Below are 13,200 nucleotides of genomic sequence, written 5' to 3'. Positions count from 1 at the left end.
CATATTTTTGCTTATTAGAAGAATCCTAAAAGAATCCAAGTTTTTAAAAATCCTAAATTAATTATAGTACAAGTTTCTTCTCAAGATAATAGAATGTGTATATTTACTACACATAGGAATGACTGAAGGAAAAAATATTTTTAAGGCAAAGCTGCAATTCAACGATGAGGTGAAAATTTCCAAATCATTGAGAAAAAAACTAATACTGAGTAAATAGGCTGAAGCCACGGGCACATGGAAAACACAGATTAGAGTCAAGTATTTAGGTCTGGGTCTTCAAAACCAGCATGGGATTGGGAATTGAACATAATTCCAGGCCAGAACTTGGTTTGTTATATGAAGCTGCATATCTAGAACTGCTTTCTGTGCTAATAAACCAAGGCAAAACACTTTTGTAGCACTACTTGGGTTTGGAACCAAAAATGTGCTGCTTGCCTGATGCTCTCTGAGCAGAGATCAAATACACAGAAATGGGAATTTTAGTGATTGGTGTCTGTTTTAGTGTTGCCTACACTGGGGCAAGAATTCTGAATCTCTGACATAAAGTCCCATGCAGATTAAAGGCCCACAGTGAGGCAGCTATTAAACATGTCAAGAATGTGGGATTGTGGAATGCAGCACAGAAAGAAGGTTGTAAATGTAAATCAAATGAAGAGACTTATGTTGGTCTCCATTGGTCTATCCTCCACATCTCAGTAGCATTTTGGAGAAAAAAAGACTGAGGAAAATAAAGACAAGGAATTTGCCAAAGAAGAATGGATGAAAGTGATGAAAGTCCACACGTTGAAAAGCTTCAACAAATGCCAAACAACAGACACTGAAAAAAAAAAAAATCTACACTGTAGATGAAATTTTAAAAGCTACTTGAAGGAATTACATCATTTATAAAAGGAAAGGAGATGGACATTAGTAACAATAGAAACAAAAGACGCTGGAGTAATAGCATCAAAGAATTCTCTACCCAGCTAAATTATAATTGAAGAATGCAGATGGGGCAACTGGGTGGCTTGGCTGGTTAAGAGCCCAACTCTTGATTTTGCCTCAGGTCATGATGTCACAGTTTGTGAGATCGAGCTCCGTGTTGGGCTCTGCACTAACAGTGCAGAGCCTGCTTGGGATTCTCTCTACCTTTCTCTCTGCCCCTCCCCCACTTGTGCACACTCGCATTCTCTCTCAAAATAAATACAATTTAAAAACATTAAAAAAAAATGCAGACAAGTAATGCTGTTTTTAGATATACAGAGACAATTCAGCAAGAAGCAAATTGAAGGAGTGAAAATAAATACCTGAGCAAAAAATTATAAAACCATATTTAAAAATCTAAATACGTTTACAATTTACTCATTTGTATACTAAATGTATATGGTAGAAACTCCAGAAGTTACAGGGTGCAAACAGTGAAAAGGAAATCTCCCTTTCTTTTCTAATTCCTAGTTGTTTATTTTATCTTTCCAGAGGCAACTACTATTGCTAATATTCTTTCAGGGTTATTCTGTACATCTAAATACAGTTCGGTAGTTTTTATAAAATGAGGCGACAATAGGATTGAAAGCAAAAAATTAATAAAATTTTAGACACTAAAGAGAAATAGAGTGGGGAAGAATATAGGGAAATTAAAACATTTTAAGTTCCTTTTGAGAACTTGAGTTATACATAATAAAAAGTTAAAGATGACGTCTGCTTCTGGCCAAGATGGAGTTATAGGGACCAGATTTGCCTTCTGTCATGAAACAACTAAGAACCTGGGCAAAATACATGAAACAGTATGGACATGACATTGGACAGGAGGCAGTGAAAGACAGTGATCCATGAAAGTTGGGAAACAAATGAAGTTAGCCTTATAACTGCCCTACCTTGCTTCGTGGAGAAAGTTCTCAGGCTGCCACACAAGGAGGGGAACCAGTCAGAGCCCTGTGCTCTTCCTGAGTTGAGGAAATGAAGCTAGGAGTCCTGGGAGGTCAAGACATCTGGAATTCACAGAGCAGACGAGCAGAGAGGATAGCTGCACAGAGAAAGAATTGCAGAGATCTGCAGAGGGTTCCCCTTGAGTATTCAGTTGACTGCTGATCAATTTTTCAGGTGAGGAAACTAGCCAAGGCCTAGAAAAGAATCACCCCAAGCATCTAAGGGAATAATACTTGGAGTTCACCTAAAGTTAGAGGTAGTTCCTGTTTCTGATAGCAGCCGTGTGCATGCTAAGAAAGGCCTTGCCTCATTTGTGAGGAAAACCATCCCTGGACTAATTGCTGCTCTGTTCCCACATAACAAACCTTAAAAACAAGACCCAAAAAGATCTTACTGTTTCCAGGTAACCTAATTACATCCCAGAGCAAAATTCAAGAATGTTTATAAAAACCAAAAATATCCAGGGGCGCCTGGGTGACATTCTGATTCTTGATTTTGGCTTGGGTCATGATCTCAGGGTCGTGAGATTGAGCCCCACATTGGGCTCTGCACTGGGCACAGAGCCTCCTTAAGAGTCTCTCCCTCTCTCCCTACCAAGCCCCGCTTACCCCACCCGCACATGCTCTTTCTCTCTTAAAAAATTCTCAGTGTCTGGCATCAAAGAAAACTTACTAGGCATACAAAAAAGCAGGAAAATTCAGCCTTTATGGAGGAGAAAAGTTAATAAATACTGACACAGGTGATAGAATTAGCATATGGAAATTAAAAGTTATTAGTTTGAATCAGTCATGACATTAAATATAAATACAAACTGTTTTAACTGTTGTTAAAAAAGACTGGATATTAAAGGAAGAAAAATAATCTTTATACTATTTAAAAGAAACAACTACAACATAAAGATGAAAAAAGGTTGAGAGCCAAAGGATGGAAACAAATACACCTTGCATTATTCAAGCTACAGTGTTTAGGAATGCATCGTAAGAGATACAACTGATGGAAAGGTAATGATAGATTTTAGGGTAGGTGCACCTTGCTGGCTCAGTCAGTAGAGCACGTGACCCTTGATCTTGGAGTTTGTGAGTTAAAGTCCCACATTGGGTGTAGAGATTACTTAAAATCCTTAAAAAAAAAAAAAAAAAAAAAAAAAAAGTCTAGGCAGATTAAAGACCTAAATAGGAAGAAAATAAGAGTTAAGACTTTTCAGAGAAAATAATAGAAAATATTTCTGTGACCTTAAATTATAGACTTATAAAATTAATAGCACAGTGGCCAGGCAGCCCAGCTTCACGAAGGCTCTCAGTGTGCCATGGCCCACTGCCATGATACCCAGAGGAAGGTCAGCTTCACACTGGGGGCAGCAAAGGAGGAGAAACCTGCTCCTGCAAAAGTGGAAATGAAGCCAAAGAGGGAGGAAAGGATGAGTCTTCAGACAAAAAAGTGCAGCAAAGGGAAAACAGGCTGAAGTGGCTAACCAAGAAACAAAGACCTACCTGCAGAAAATGGAGAAAATAAAAATGAGAGTCCAGCCTCTGATGAAGCAGGAGAGAAAGAAGCCAAGTCTGTATTAGTATCATTACCATGTCTTATCAGTGGTCCCTGTCTCCCTTCTTGTACAATCCAGAGGAATATTTTTATCAACTGTTTTGTAAATGTAAGTTTTTTAGTACCTCTGGAAATATTTTTAAGAAGGAGGGAATCCCATCTCATCCCATTTTTAAAGTATAAATGCTTTTTTCTAAGAGGTAAAATAATTTGCTGGTTGTTTATTTTTTGGTACAACCAGAAAATAATAGGATATTAAATTTGAGAGGCTTTGATTGTCTTGGGTGTCAGTTTAACATTCCATAGGTGGGGTAGTTTTTATATACTATAATACCAAGCATACTAAATAGCAGTTTGGAGTCAGATATGCCTTTAATAGATCTTGAACGGTTTTTTTTAATGTTTATTTTGAGAGAGAGAATGAGAGTGTGCGAATAGGGGAGGGGCAGAGAGAGAGAGAGAGCGGGAGAGAGGGAATCCTAAGCAGGCTCCAATGCTCTCAGTGCAGAGCCTGATGTGGGACTCAATCTCACAAACCGTGAGATCATGACCTGAGCCAAAATCAAGAGTTGGTCCCTTAACCAGCTGAGCCACCCAGGCACCCCTGTCTTGACCATTTTATTTATTTATTTAATTTTTTTTTTAAAACATTTATTTTTGAGAGAGAGAGGGAGACAGAGTGCGAGCAGGGGAGGGGCAGGGAGACAGAGGGAAACACAGAATCTGAAGCAGGCTCCAGGCTCTGAGCTGTCAGCACAGAGCCCGACGCGGGGCTCAAACTCAGGAACCGCAAGATCATGACCTGAACTGAAGTTGGACACTTAATCGACTGAGCCATCCAGGCACTGCTTGAACATTTTAAAATTACTTTTATTCCCATGTTGTCTTTGGTAGAATTACTTCCTAAAGAAAACCACTCCTTGATCTTGGCTCTCCCTGTCAGAATTATGTACTCTGTAACTTCTTGGTCATAGTAGTCTAGTTTTCTTAGTAACTTTGTTAATGAGCTTTTATAGGATTCAAAATTTAAGTATGTAGTGTATATGATATTGTGAGTTAATAGGACTTAATGTAACAGCATATCAACATTTGAAGATATTGGTGCTTGATATACTGTTAAGGGAAATTTGCCTCCAAATTTTAAGCTGGAAGGTCACTGGAATAACTTTTAGAAAAGAATCACAGCTACATGATTTTTTAGACTTTTGGTATATACATTAAGAATTGTATACAAATTGAAGTGTCTGTACTGATCCTCAGAACAACCAATAAAAACTCAGTTATGAAAGAAAAAAATATGAAACTACAAAAGATTGATAAATTTGATTACGTCAAAGTTTGACACTTAGAATATATAATAAAGAATTAGAGGGGCGCCTGGGTGGCTCAGTCGGTGAAGCGGCTGACTTCGGCTCAGGTAATGATTTCGTGGTCTGTGAGTTCGAGCCCCGCATCGGGCTCTGTGCTGACAGCTCAGAGCCTGGAGCCTGTTTCAGATTCTGTGTCTCCCTCTCTCTGACCCTCCCCTGTTCATGCTCTGTCTCTCTCTGTCTCAAAAATAAATAAACGTTAAAAAAAATTAAAAAAAAAAAAGAATTAGAATGTGGAATATTTAAAAAACTGCAAATCATTAAGAACCCCGTATAAAACAAAGGGTACGCAAAAGCAGTTCAGAGAAGAACAATTATAAAAATACGTTCAACCTCAGTAGTAATCAGAAAGATGTGCAAAATAACGATGAGATCATGTTTCACTCGTTAATGTGACGGAGACCATGTGAAGAAATAGAAATTCACTATTAGTGAAAATAGAAATTGGTACAGCCTTTTGGGAAAACAGTGACAAGATTTCAGAAGACTAAAAATTAAAATTGAAAATATTTATTCCTAACATTTTCGCTTCTAAGCATATAAACTAAAGGAAGTTCTCCAGGAAACTGGGTAAGAATATTTGTTGTGTCATTATTTGCAGTAGTGGAAAAAGTTAACTGCCTAAATGTTTTCAAGACTGGGTAAACTAATATATCTATTAAGTGAATAAAAGTAAATAGTAAAGTAAAACTGTATTATAGTTTTTTCAAGCCATTAACTTGGATTATTTTGATTATAGGTTAAGTAGGTACAGTGTCACAGGCTTCTTCAGCTATTGACAGACTCGCTAATTTACATTTGTGGAATTTTTTCCAAGTGATCATCATTATGGATATTTCCCCAAATTTAGGATTTTTTTTTTTCAGACATTGACTGCTCTGAATCTTCTAGGGGGGAAAATAATATTCAAAATTGTTTTGCTTTCCTCATTGTCTGTTCTTTTTTATAGGACTAATGTTTCAAGCCAAACTCCCTCTGCCAAAAGAAGTTTGGGGTTTCTTCCACAGCCAGCTCCTCTTTCTGTCAAAAAGCTGAGGTGTAATCAGGATTATGCTGGCTGGAACAAACCAAGAGTGCCCCTTTCCTCTCACCAACAGCAGCAACTGCAGGGGTAAGTAAATTCCTTGTATTTTACTTTCTTTTTGTAAAGTGATTAACTAAAGTATATATTGCTTGGTGTAAAAAAGAATGAAAGGAGTCATATTAATTACAGCTTTAAAATATATACTGCCTTATTAAAGATTTATCATATCCATTAGTAATGATATATCAGGCCATTATCTGATCTCCCGTTTTTGAACTTTGAAAAGAATTCATACGTATAACATACTAATCATAAGGCAAAAAAAGTGTATTTTCTTATCACATGCACTTCATCCTTCTCCTGAGATATTTCAGCACTAAATTTTATTTATATGCTCCCCAGCCTCTTTATGCTTAGAGTTTTATTAAACACATAAAAAGGAGATCATAGGGGCGCCTGGGTGGCTCAGTTGGTTGAGCGTCCAACTCTTGCTTTTGGCTCAGGTCATGATTATCACGGTCGTGAGATCGAGCTCTGTGTCAGGTTCTGCCTCTGTGCTGACAGCTCCCAGAGCCAGCTTGGGATTCTTTCTCCCTCTCTCTCTGCCCCTCCCCTGCTTGCACGTGCACTCTCTCTCAAAATAAACTTAAAAGGAGAGAGAGATCACAATATAATAACTAATAATAATTGTAGCGCTCTTACCTAAAGTATTTGTTACATGCAAATACTGTGTACTAAGTGTTTAAATAGATTTTTTTTCTTTAAATTCTCATAGCAGCTCTGTGAGATAGATGTATGAAATATCTGCATTTAGAGGTGCCTGGGTGGCTCAGTTGGTTACGTATCTGACTCTTTCTTGATTTCGGCTCAGATCATAATCTCATGCATGGTTTGTGGGATCGAGCCCCTCATTGGGCTCTGCGCTGACAGCACAGAGCTTGCTTAGGATTCTTCTCTCTTCCCTGCCCCCCCCCCCCACTGGCACAGGTGGTCTCACACTCTCTCGAAATAAATAAACTTAAAAAAAAAATCGGTTTTTACAAATGAAGTAACTAAGGCTTAGATAAGGTAACTAACTTTCTCAAAGTGATATAGTCAGTGGTACAGCAGTAGTAAACTTCATCAGTTGGGCTCCACTTGCATTCTTAACCCCTGTGCTCTATTACTTCTCTGTTCCTTGATTTTTTTTCACTCCATACTAATCATGGGCTTCCTCCTATATTATGACATAACCTTTAACCATGTTAGTGTACATTTAGATTTCCCTTTTTTCCCATTACCATCTAGGCTAGAATGAAGATTCTCATGCATATCTTTTTAATATTTATTGGAACTTTAGTATAAATTTTTGGAAGTGTATTTTTGTTAAGACTACAATTTTGAAGTTTTGAAATTTTTTTATTATTCTTACCAAACTGCTCTCCTCACATCTACCAGTTTGTTTTCAGTGTTGCTCAAATTATTGCTTTTGTACCCGCTTTAAGGTAATCTTTTTACTTGAATGAGTGGCATCTCCCAATTTGGCTTATCCATAATGATTTATATGCTTCAGGTCATAGCAGATAATAATATGGAATTTACAGTGAAGACATTACACTTTCTTCTCTGTTTTCCTGTTCCTTTTCTCTGAGCTTTTTTTTCCCCTGTGCTTTTTTCACCAAATTTTTGGTCTGCCTCAAATTATTATCCTGCTTTCTCCTTACTAGACAACATTCTTGTTATATTAGTCATACCTGTCCCCTCTTGTGACCATTTTTTATCCAGATCTTGTCTCTATCTTCATTATATTTGTCTCATTTTCTTATTGTCTCCTCTTATGCGGTCTTTGTTTTCTGGTCTTTGTTTCCATTTCTGGTCTCTGTCATTTGCTTCCTCCAGAGTCCTTTGAAATTCTCATGAGTTACCCACTGTTGATGCTCCAGACTTCCTGTCTACTTCTAGTGTTTCTTTAATTTTGGCATATACCTGTACCCATCTCTAGGAATATAGCTTTCTTTTTTTCAGACTTGTTTCATGAATTAGACTGTAGGGTTTCAAGTAGGCTAAGTACTCAAGACTAAGGACTCCTTAAAAACAACAACAACAGCGGTGCCTGGGTGGCTCAGTCGGTTAAGTGTCTGACATCGGCTCGGGTCATGATCTCACAGTTGGTGAGTTCAAGCCCCACGTCGGGCTCTGTGCTGACAGCTCAGAGCTTGGATCCTGGTTCAGATTCTGTGTCTCCCTATTTCTCTGCCCTTCCCCCATTCACGCTCTGTCTCTCTGTATCTCTCAAAAATGAATAAATGTTAAAAAATTAAAAAGCAACAACAAACAGTGGAAAACTGCCAGATCTAGAGGTTAAAGGAGGCCACCTAATTCCATTGTTCCTTACAAATCCTCAAAAAAATATAAAATGAATGAGTAGTGCAAAGAAAAGCACACGTAACCATTAGCATTACTAGGAGAGAAAGAATACTATTACCTTCAAACTACCTTCTGGGTAGAGAAGCAAACCAAATGCCAGTAGTGTTATTTTCTACTGCTTTAAGCCTGTGAGTGCTGAGTTGGGGATAGGAGGCTTTAGAGATTCCATGAAACAAAAATATATAGGTGGTAGAAGTCTTAGATGAAGCATAGGAAAAAAAAAATCACTGTTAGAGAAATTCGGATACCATCTGCTGAAATACTGAATATAAGTCTGGATCTCGGTAGTTCACAGCTCTGGTTACAGGAAAGGAACTTGAAAGTAATTGGTGTCAGAAGTAACAGTCTCAAAGAAGCATTACTTGTGGGGAAGGAATCATCCAAACCTGGAGACTTGGTTTAGAAGCAAAAGAAAAAAATGAGAGAAAAATGATGAGTTGTGCTGAAATAAAGGGCAAACAAGACATGCCAACCCTGCCTTGTCTTCTACCACCACTACCATCTTCCGTTAAAGAAACGGCTTTTTCCTAAACTAACAGAAGAAGGTATACTTAGGAACCCTGTCCGTGAAATGAACAGGAAGGTAAAAAGCAGGCCACTGCCATACAAAATTATAAGGAAAAAAAACATGATTCAAAATATTTAGACCAAAAAAAATCGTACCCCTGAAATCACCGTGAACCATGAGAAAACTGTTGTATAGCACCCAAAACTGAATTAAATGTCCTTAGACAAGCATTTGAAGGTATGAAAAAAACACCATGGATCAGGAATTCAAACCCTAAATCAAAATGGGCAAACAGGAAGAAATGGCAGTTGCTTATGCTCAGAAAAAAGAAGAAAGACATCATATCAAAAGGCTAAATTAAAGGTCCCCAAGGGAAAATAAGTTTACATGAAAATTTAATAAGGGGCTTTGAAGGAAAACAGAAGAACCACCCAAGGGGGAGTGGAGATGAGATGGAGAAGTATGAACAATCAGAGATAAATAAGTAAATAAGTAAGTAAATAATAAACAATCAGGGAGAAAGAGTTGAACTCGGACACAGGCAAGGAAGGTCCCATTAGAGTCTAACAGTCTAGACTTTAAAGATAAGAAAACTGTTAGACTTTAGATTAAGTTTTATTAGACTTTAAAGATACAGAGAAATCCTCAGTGATTGAGTCAAAAGGATGAAATTATTTGCAAGGGCAAGAGAAGACCGATACCAGACTTCTCAAGTCATCGTTCAAAGCAAGACAAGAAAAGAATAAAATTTTGAAGAAACTTGAGGAAAGAAAGGATGCACAAAGATTGTGCCAATCCAAGCAGCCAAGTATGCAGGCTAGAAAAAATAAGCTTTGAAGTGGAAGAACTCCAAAAACTGTATACATATGCTCTTCATGAGGAATCTGCAGAGTGTGAGCTTCGTCCAACCAAGAGGTGACAAGGGAGACATTGACAAGAGATAGGTGATGAACTTTCATGTATTTTGTTGTATAGCTAAGACTAAAACAATGGTGGGAACACATGGAAAGATGGTATATAAACATTACGTCTTCTGTCAAAGGAGTATGATTGCATCTGAAAGGAAATGGAAAGGGAGAGAAAAGAAAAAGTAGAATAAAATAATTGTGTCAGAGGTAATAGGTATGAGTCAAAGGTTGCCTTTTAAAATGGACAGACTAGATAGTAAAAGAAAAAGCTTAAGAAGTAAGAGTTAATGGCACTATAAAAAAGTATGAATAGGGGCACCTGAGTGGCTCAGTTGGTTACGTGTCCGACTTTGATTTCAACTCAGGTCATGATCTCATGGTTCGTGAGTTCAATCCCCACATCAGACTCCATGCTGACAGAGCCTGCTTGGAATTCTCACTCTCTCCCTCTTTTTCCCTCCCCCTACCCCACCCATGATTTCTGTCTCTCGCAAAATAAATGAATAAACTTAAAAAAATGATTACTGTAATACAAAATAATAAAGAAAATACAAAATATAAAGAAAAATAAATTAACCTGCACTTATCTTTGAAAACCTTCGTGGCTGGTGTGAGGGAGATAAGAGAGAGGAGGACTGTTGTGTAGGACAACTTTCAGTAACAGTTGTTGACTGTAGTACAGTATTAATAAGCTCTTGTCATATACTGTATTTAATATAACTGGCAATAAGGCTGCAGAGGAAAGGATCTATATCCGCAGACAGCCTGACCTAGAATGAAGCAAAGCATTCCTGAGCTTACTCTTGTATGGAAAAGCAAAGGACTGTCCATAGGTGCTTTGATGTGACAAAAAATACACGAGTGCCAGTTGTGGGCACCTTCCAACATTCTGAAAAATCACTGAAATCACTGATTTCTGCCAAACACCAGGGCCTGAATCTGAGCATCTGAGCATGGGGGACGATCACCCACAATCCCGCGGTGTGAGAGAGAGAGAGAGAGGGAGAGAGAGCCATTAGCTCAGTTGTGATCATGTGACATTCGGCATCACATACCACTCATATTGCAAGACATCGTTCATTTATTAAGTTAAAATTTATCAGAAATGTTCGCTCTTCTGGAACACTCGCAGAACAAGTTACTCATAATCCAAGGTTTTACTGTATGTGTTTGTTCAAGTAGTACACACAAAAAGTTACAAACCAGTATCATTTATGAATACTGATGCAAGAAACCTTAAGTTAAATACTGACATATTTCTATTCCAGTGTCACATTAAGAAAATAATAAACTGTGACCGAACAAGTTCATACCAAGATTGCAAGATAGTTCGATATTAGGAAACCTATTATTATAATTTACTGTACTACTAGGCCAAAGAAAAAATCATATGACTTTCTTTGTTGATACCGAAAAAATCTTTGACAAAACACTCATTTCTGATAAAAACACTTGAAAACATAAGAATCAGTGAATACTTCCTTAACCTGATTAAATATATACCTCACTTTTGGGGCGCCTGGGTGGCTCAGTCGGTTGGGCGTCACAACTTCAGCTCAGGTCATGATCTCACGGCTTGTGGGTTCGAGCCCCGTGTCAGGCTCTGTGCTGACAGCTCAGAGCCTGGAGCCTGCTTTGGATTCTGTGTCTTCCTCTCTCCCTGCCCCTCCCCTGCTCATGCTCTGTCTCTCTCTGTCTCAAAAATAAATAAAAACATTAAAAATAAAATTAAAAATAAATAAATAAATATATACCTCACTTTTAAAACCAGTGTTTAGTAAGGAAAAAATCAAGGATGCCTGCTATTTATATTTCTATTTAATTTTGTATTGGAAGTACTAACCAATGCAGTTACACAAGAGAAAGGACATAGAGACATAAGCATTGGAAAAGAAAGACCTATAAACCATGGTGAAACTAACTCAAAGCCTTAGGCAAAGAGCAGGATTGGAAATTAACATACAGAACAATTTGGTATATTAATACAGATAATCAGATGGAAGATAATGGAATAGAAGGCCCCATGTACAGTAGCAACAAAAAAAGGTTTTGTGTGTGTGTGTATGTATGTGTATACATGGAAAGAAACTTAGCAAGAGTTACTTAAAATTGAATGAAGGAAACTATAAAATGCTTCAAAAAGATATAAAATAAACTTAAATACATGTGAAATATCCATGTTCTTGGGGTGGGGGACATCCTAGCATGATCAAGATATGGTTCTCCCTAAAATGATTTATAAGTTTAATGTGATCCAAATAAAAAGACTGGGGGCGCCTGGGTGGCGCAGTCGGTTGGGCGTCCGACTTCAGCCAGGTCACGATCTCGCGGTCCGGGAGTTCGAGCCCTGCGTCGGGCTCTGGACTGATGGCTCAGAGCCTGGAGCCTGTTTCCGATTCTGTGTCTCCCTGTCTCTCTGCCCCTCCCCGGTTCATGCTCTGTCTCTCTCTGTCCCAAAAATAAATAAACGTTGAAAAAAAAAAAAAGACTGAAAAGCTTTTTTATAGAGCTAGGCTAGTTGATGTTTTTGTGTGCAAAGGTTCATATGGAGAGGCTCTTGGGTGGCTCAGCTGGTTGAGTCTGACTCTTGATCTCCACTCAGGTCTTGATCTCAGAGTCATGAGTTCAAGCCTCACATTGGGCTCCACACTGGGTATGAAGCCTACTTTTAAAAAAAAGGTTGATATGGAAAAACACAGAAAGTTAGGAAAATACTGGGAAGAAATAAAGGGGGGGAATAGTCTTACTATATTTGTAATATTATAAAGTCCGTATGATTAAAATAGCTCAGTATTGGGGCACCTGGGTGGCTCAGTCAGTTAAGTGTCCTACATCAGCTCGGGTCATGATCTTACAGTTTGTGAGTCTGGGCCCCGCGTCGGGTGCTTGCTGACAGCGCGGAGCCTAGAGCCTGCTTCGGATTCTGTGCCTCCTTCTTTCTCTGCCCCTCCCCTGCTCAGACTCTGTCTCTCTCTCTCTCTCAGAAATAAATAAACATTAAAAAAAGTGGTTTTTTAAACTAAAATAAAATAGCTTAGTACTGATACATGAATAGGTCAGTGGAACAGAATAGAAAGTCCAGGGACAAGAAGTATTTTTCTTTTAATAAATGGGATTGAGGGGCGCCTGGGTGGCGCAGTCGGTTAAGCGTCCGACTTCAGCCAGGTCACGATCTCACGGTCTGTGAGTTCGAGCCCTGCGTCAGGCTCTGGGCTGATGGCTCGGAGCCTGGAGCCTGTTTCCGATTCTGTGTGTCCCTCTCTCTCTGCCCCTCCCCCGTTCATGCTCTGTCTCTGTCTGTCCCATAAATAAATAAAAACGTTGAAAAAAAAATTTTTTTTTAAAAAAAAATAAAAAAATAAATGGGGTTGACTATCTATATGGCTATTTTGAAAAATATAGTTAGATTCATCTCAACTGTGCACAAGAATAAATTCAAAATTAGAGTCCTCAATTTTAAAAATGGAACTTTTTAAAAACTTTTTAATGTTTGAGAGGGCTAGGGCACAAGCTGGGGAAGGACAGAGAGAGAGGGAG

At 38.3% G+C, this 13,200-nt stretch overlaps 1 protein-coding gene across 5 annotated transcripts in view; it reads left to right on the top strand.

Moving 5' to 3' along the window:
• The window catches only part of USP37 (ubiquitin specific peptidase 37), a 101,827-nt gene that overhangs the window by 33,464 nt on the left and 55,163 nt on the right, over positions 1–13,200 (top strand). For all 5 annotated transcript variants that reach the window (XM_086719641.1, XM_086719640.1, XM_086719638.1 and 2 more), the window contains one exon: positions 5,767–5,928. In XM_086719641.1, coding sequence (XP_086575767.1) covers positions 5,767–5,928 — 162 coding nt within the window. The remainder of the gene's footprint in view (positions 1–5,766; positions 5,929–13,200) is intronic.

This window comes from Puma concolor, chromosome C1 (genome assembly GCF_028749965.1).
Source record: "Puma concolor isolate L17-30 chromosome C1, mPumCon1.1.hap2, whole genome shotgun sequence".
Taxonomy (NCBI): Eukaryota; Metazoa; Chordata; class Mammalia; order Carnivora; family Felidae; genus Puma; species Puma concolor.
This window is presented reverse-complemented; position numbering and strand designations above follow the sequence as displayed.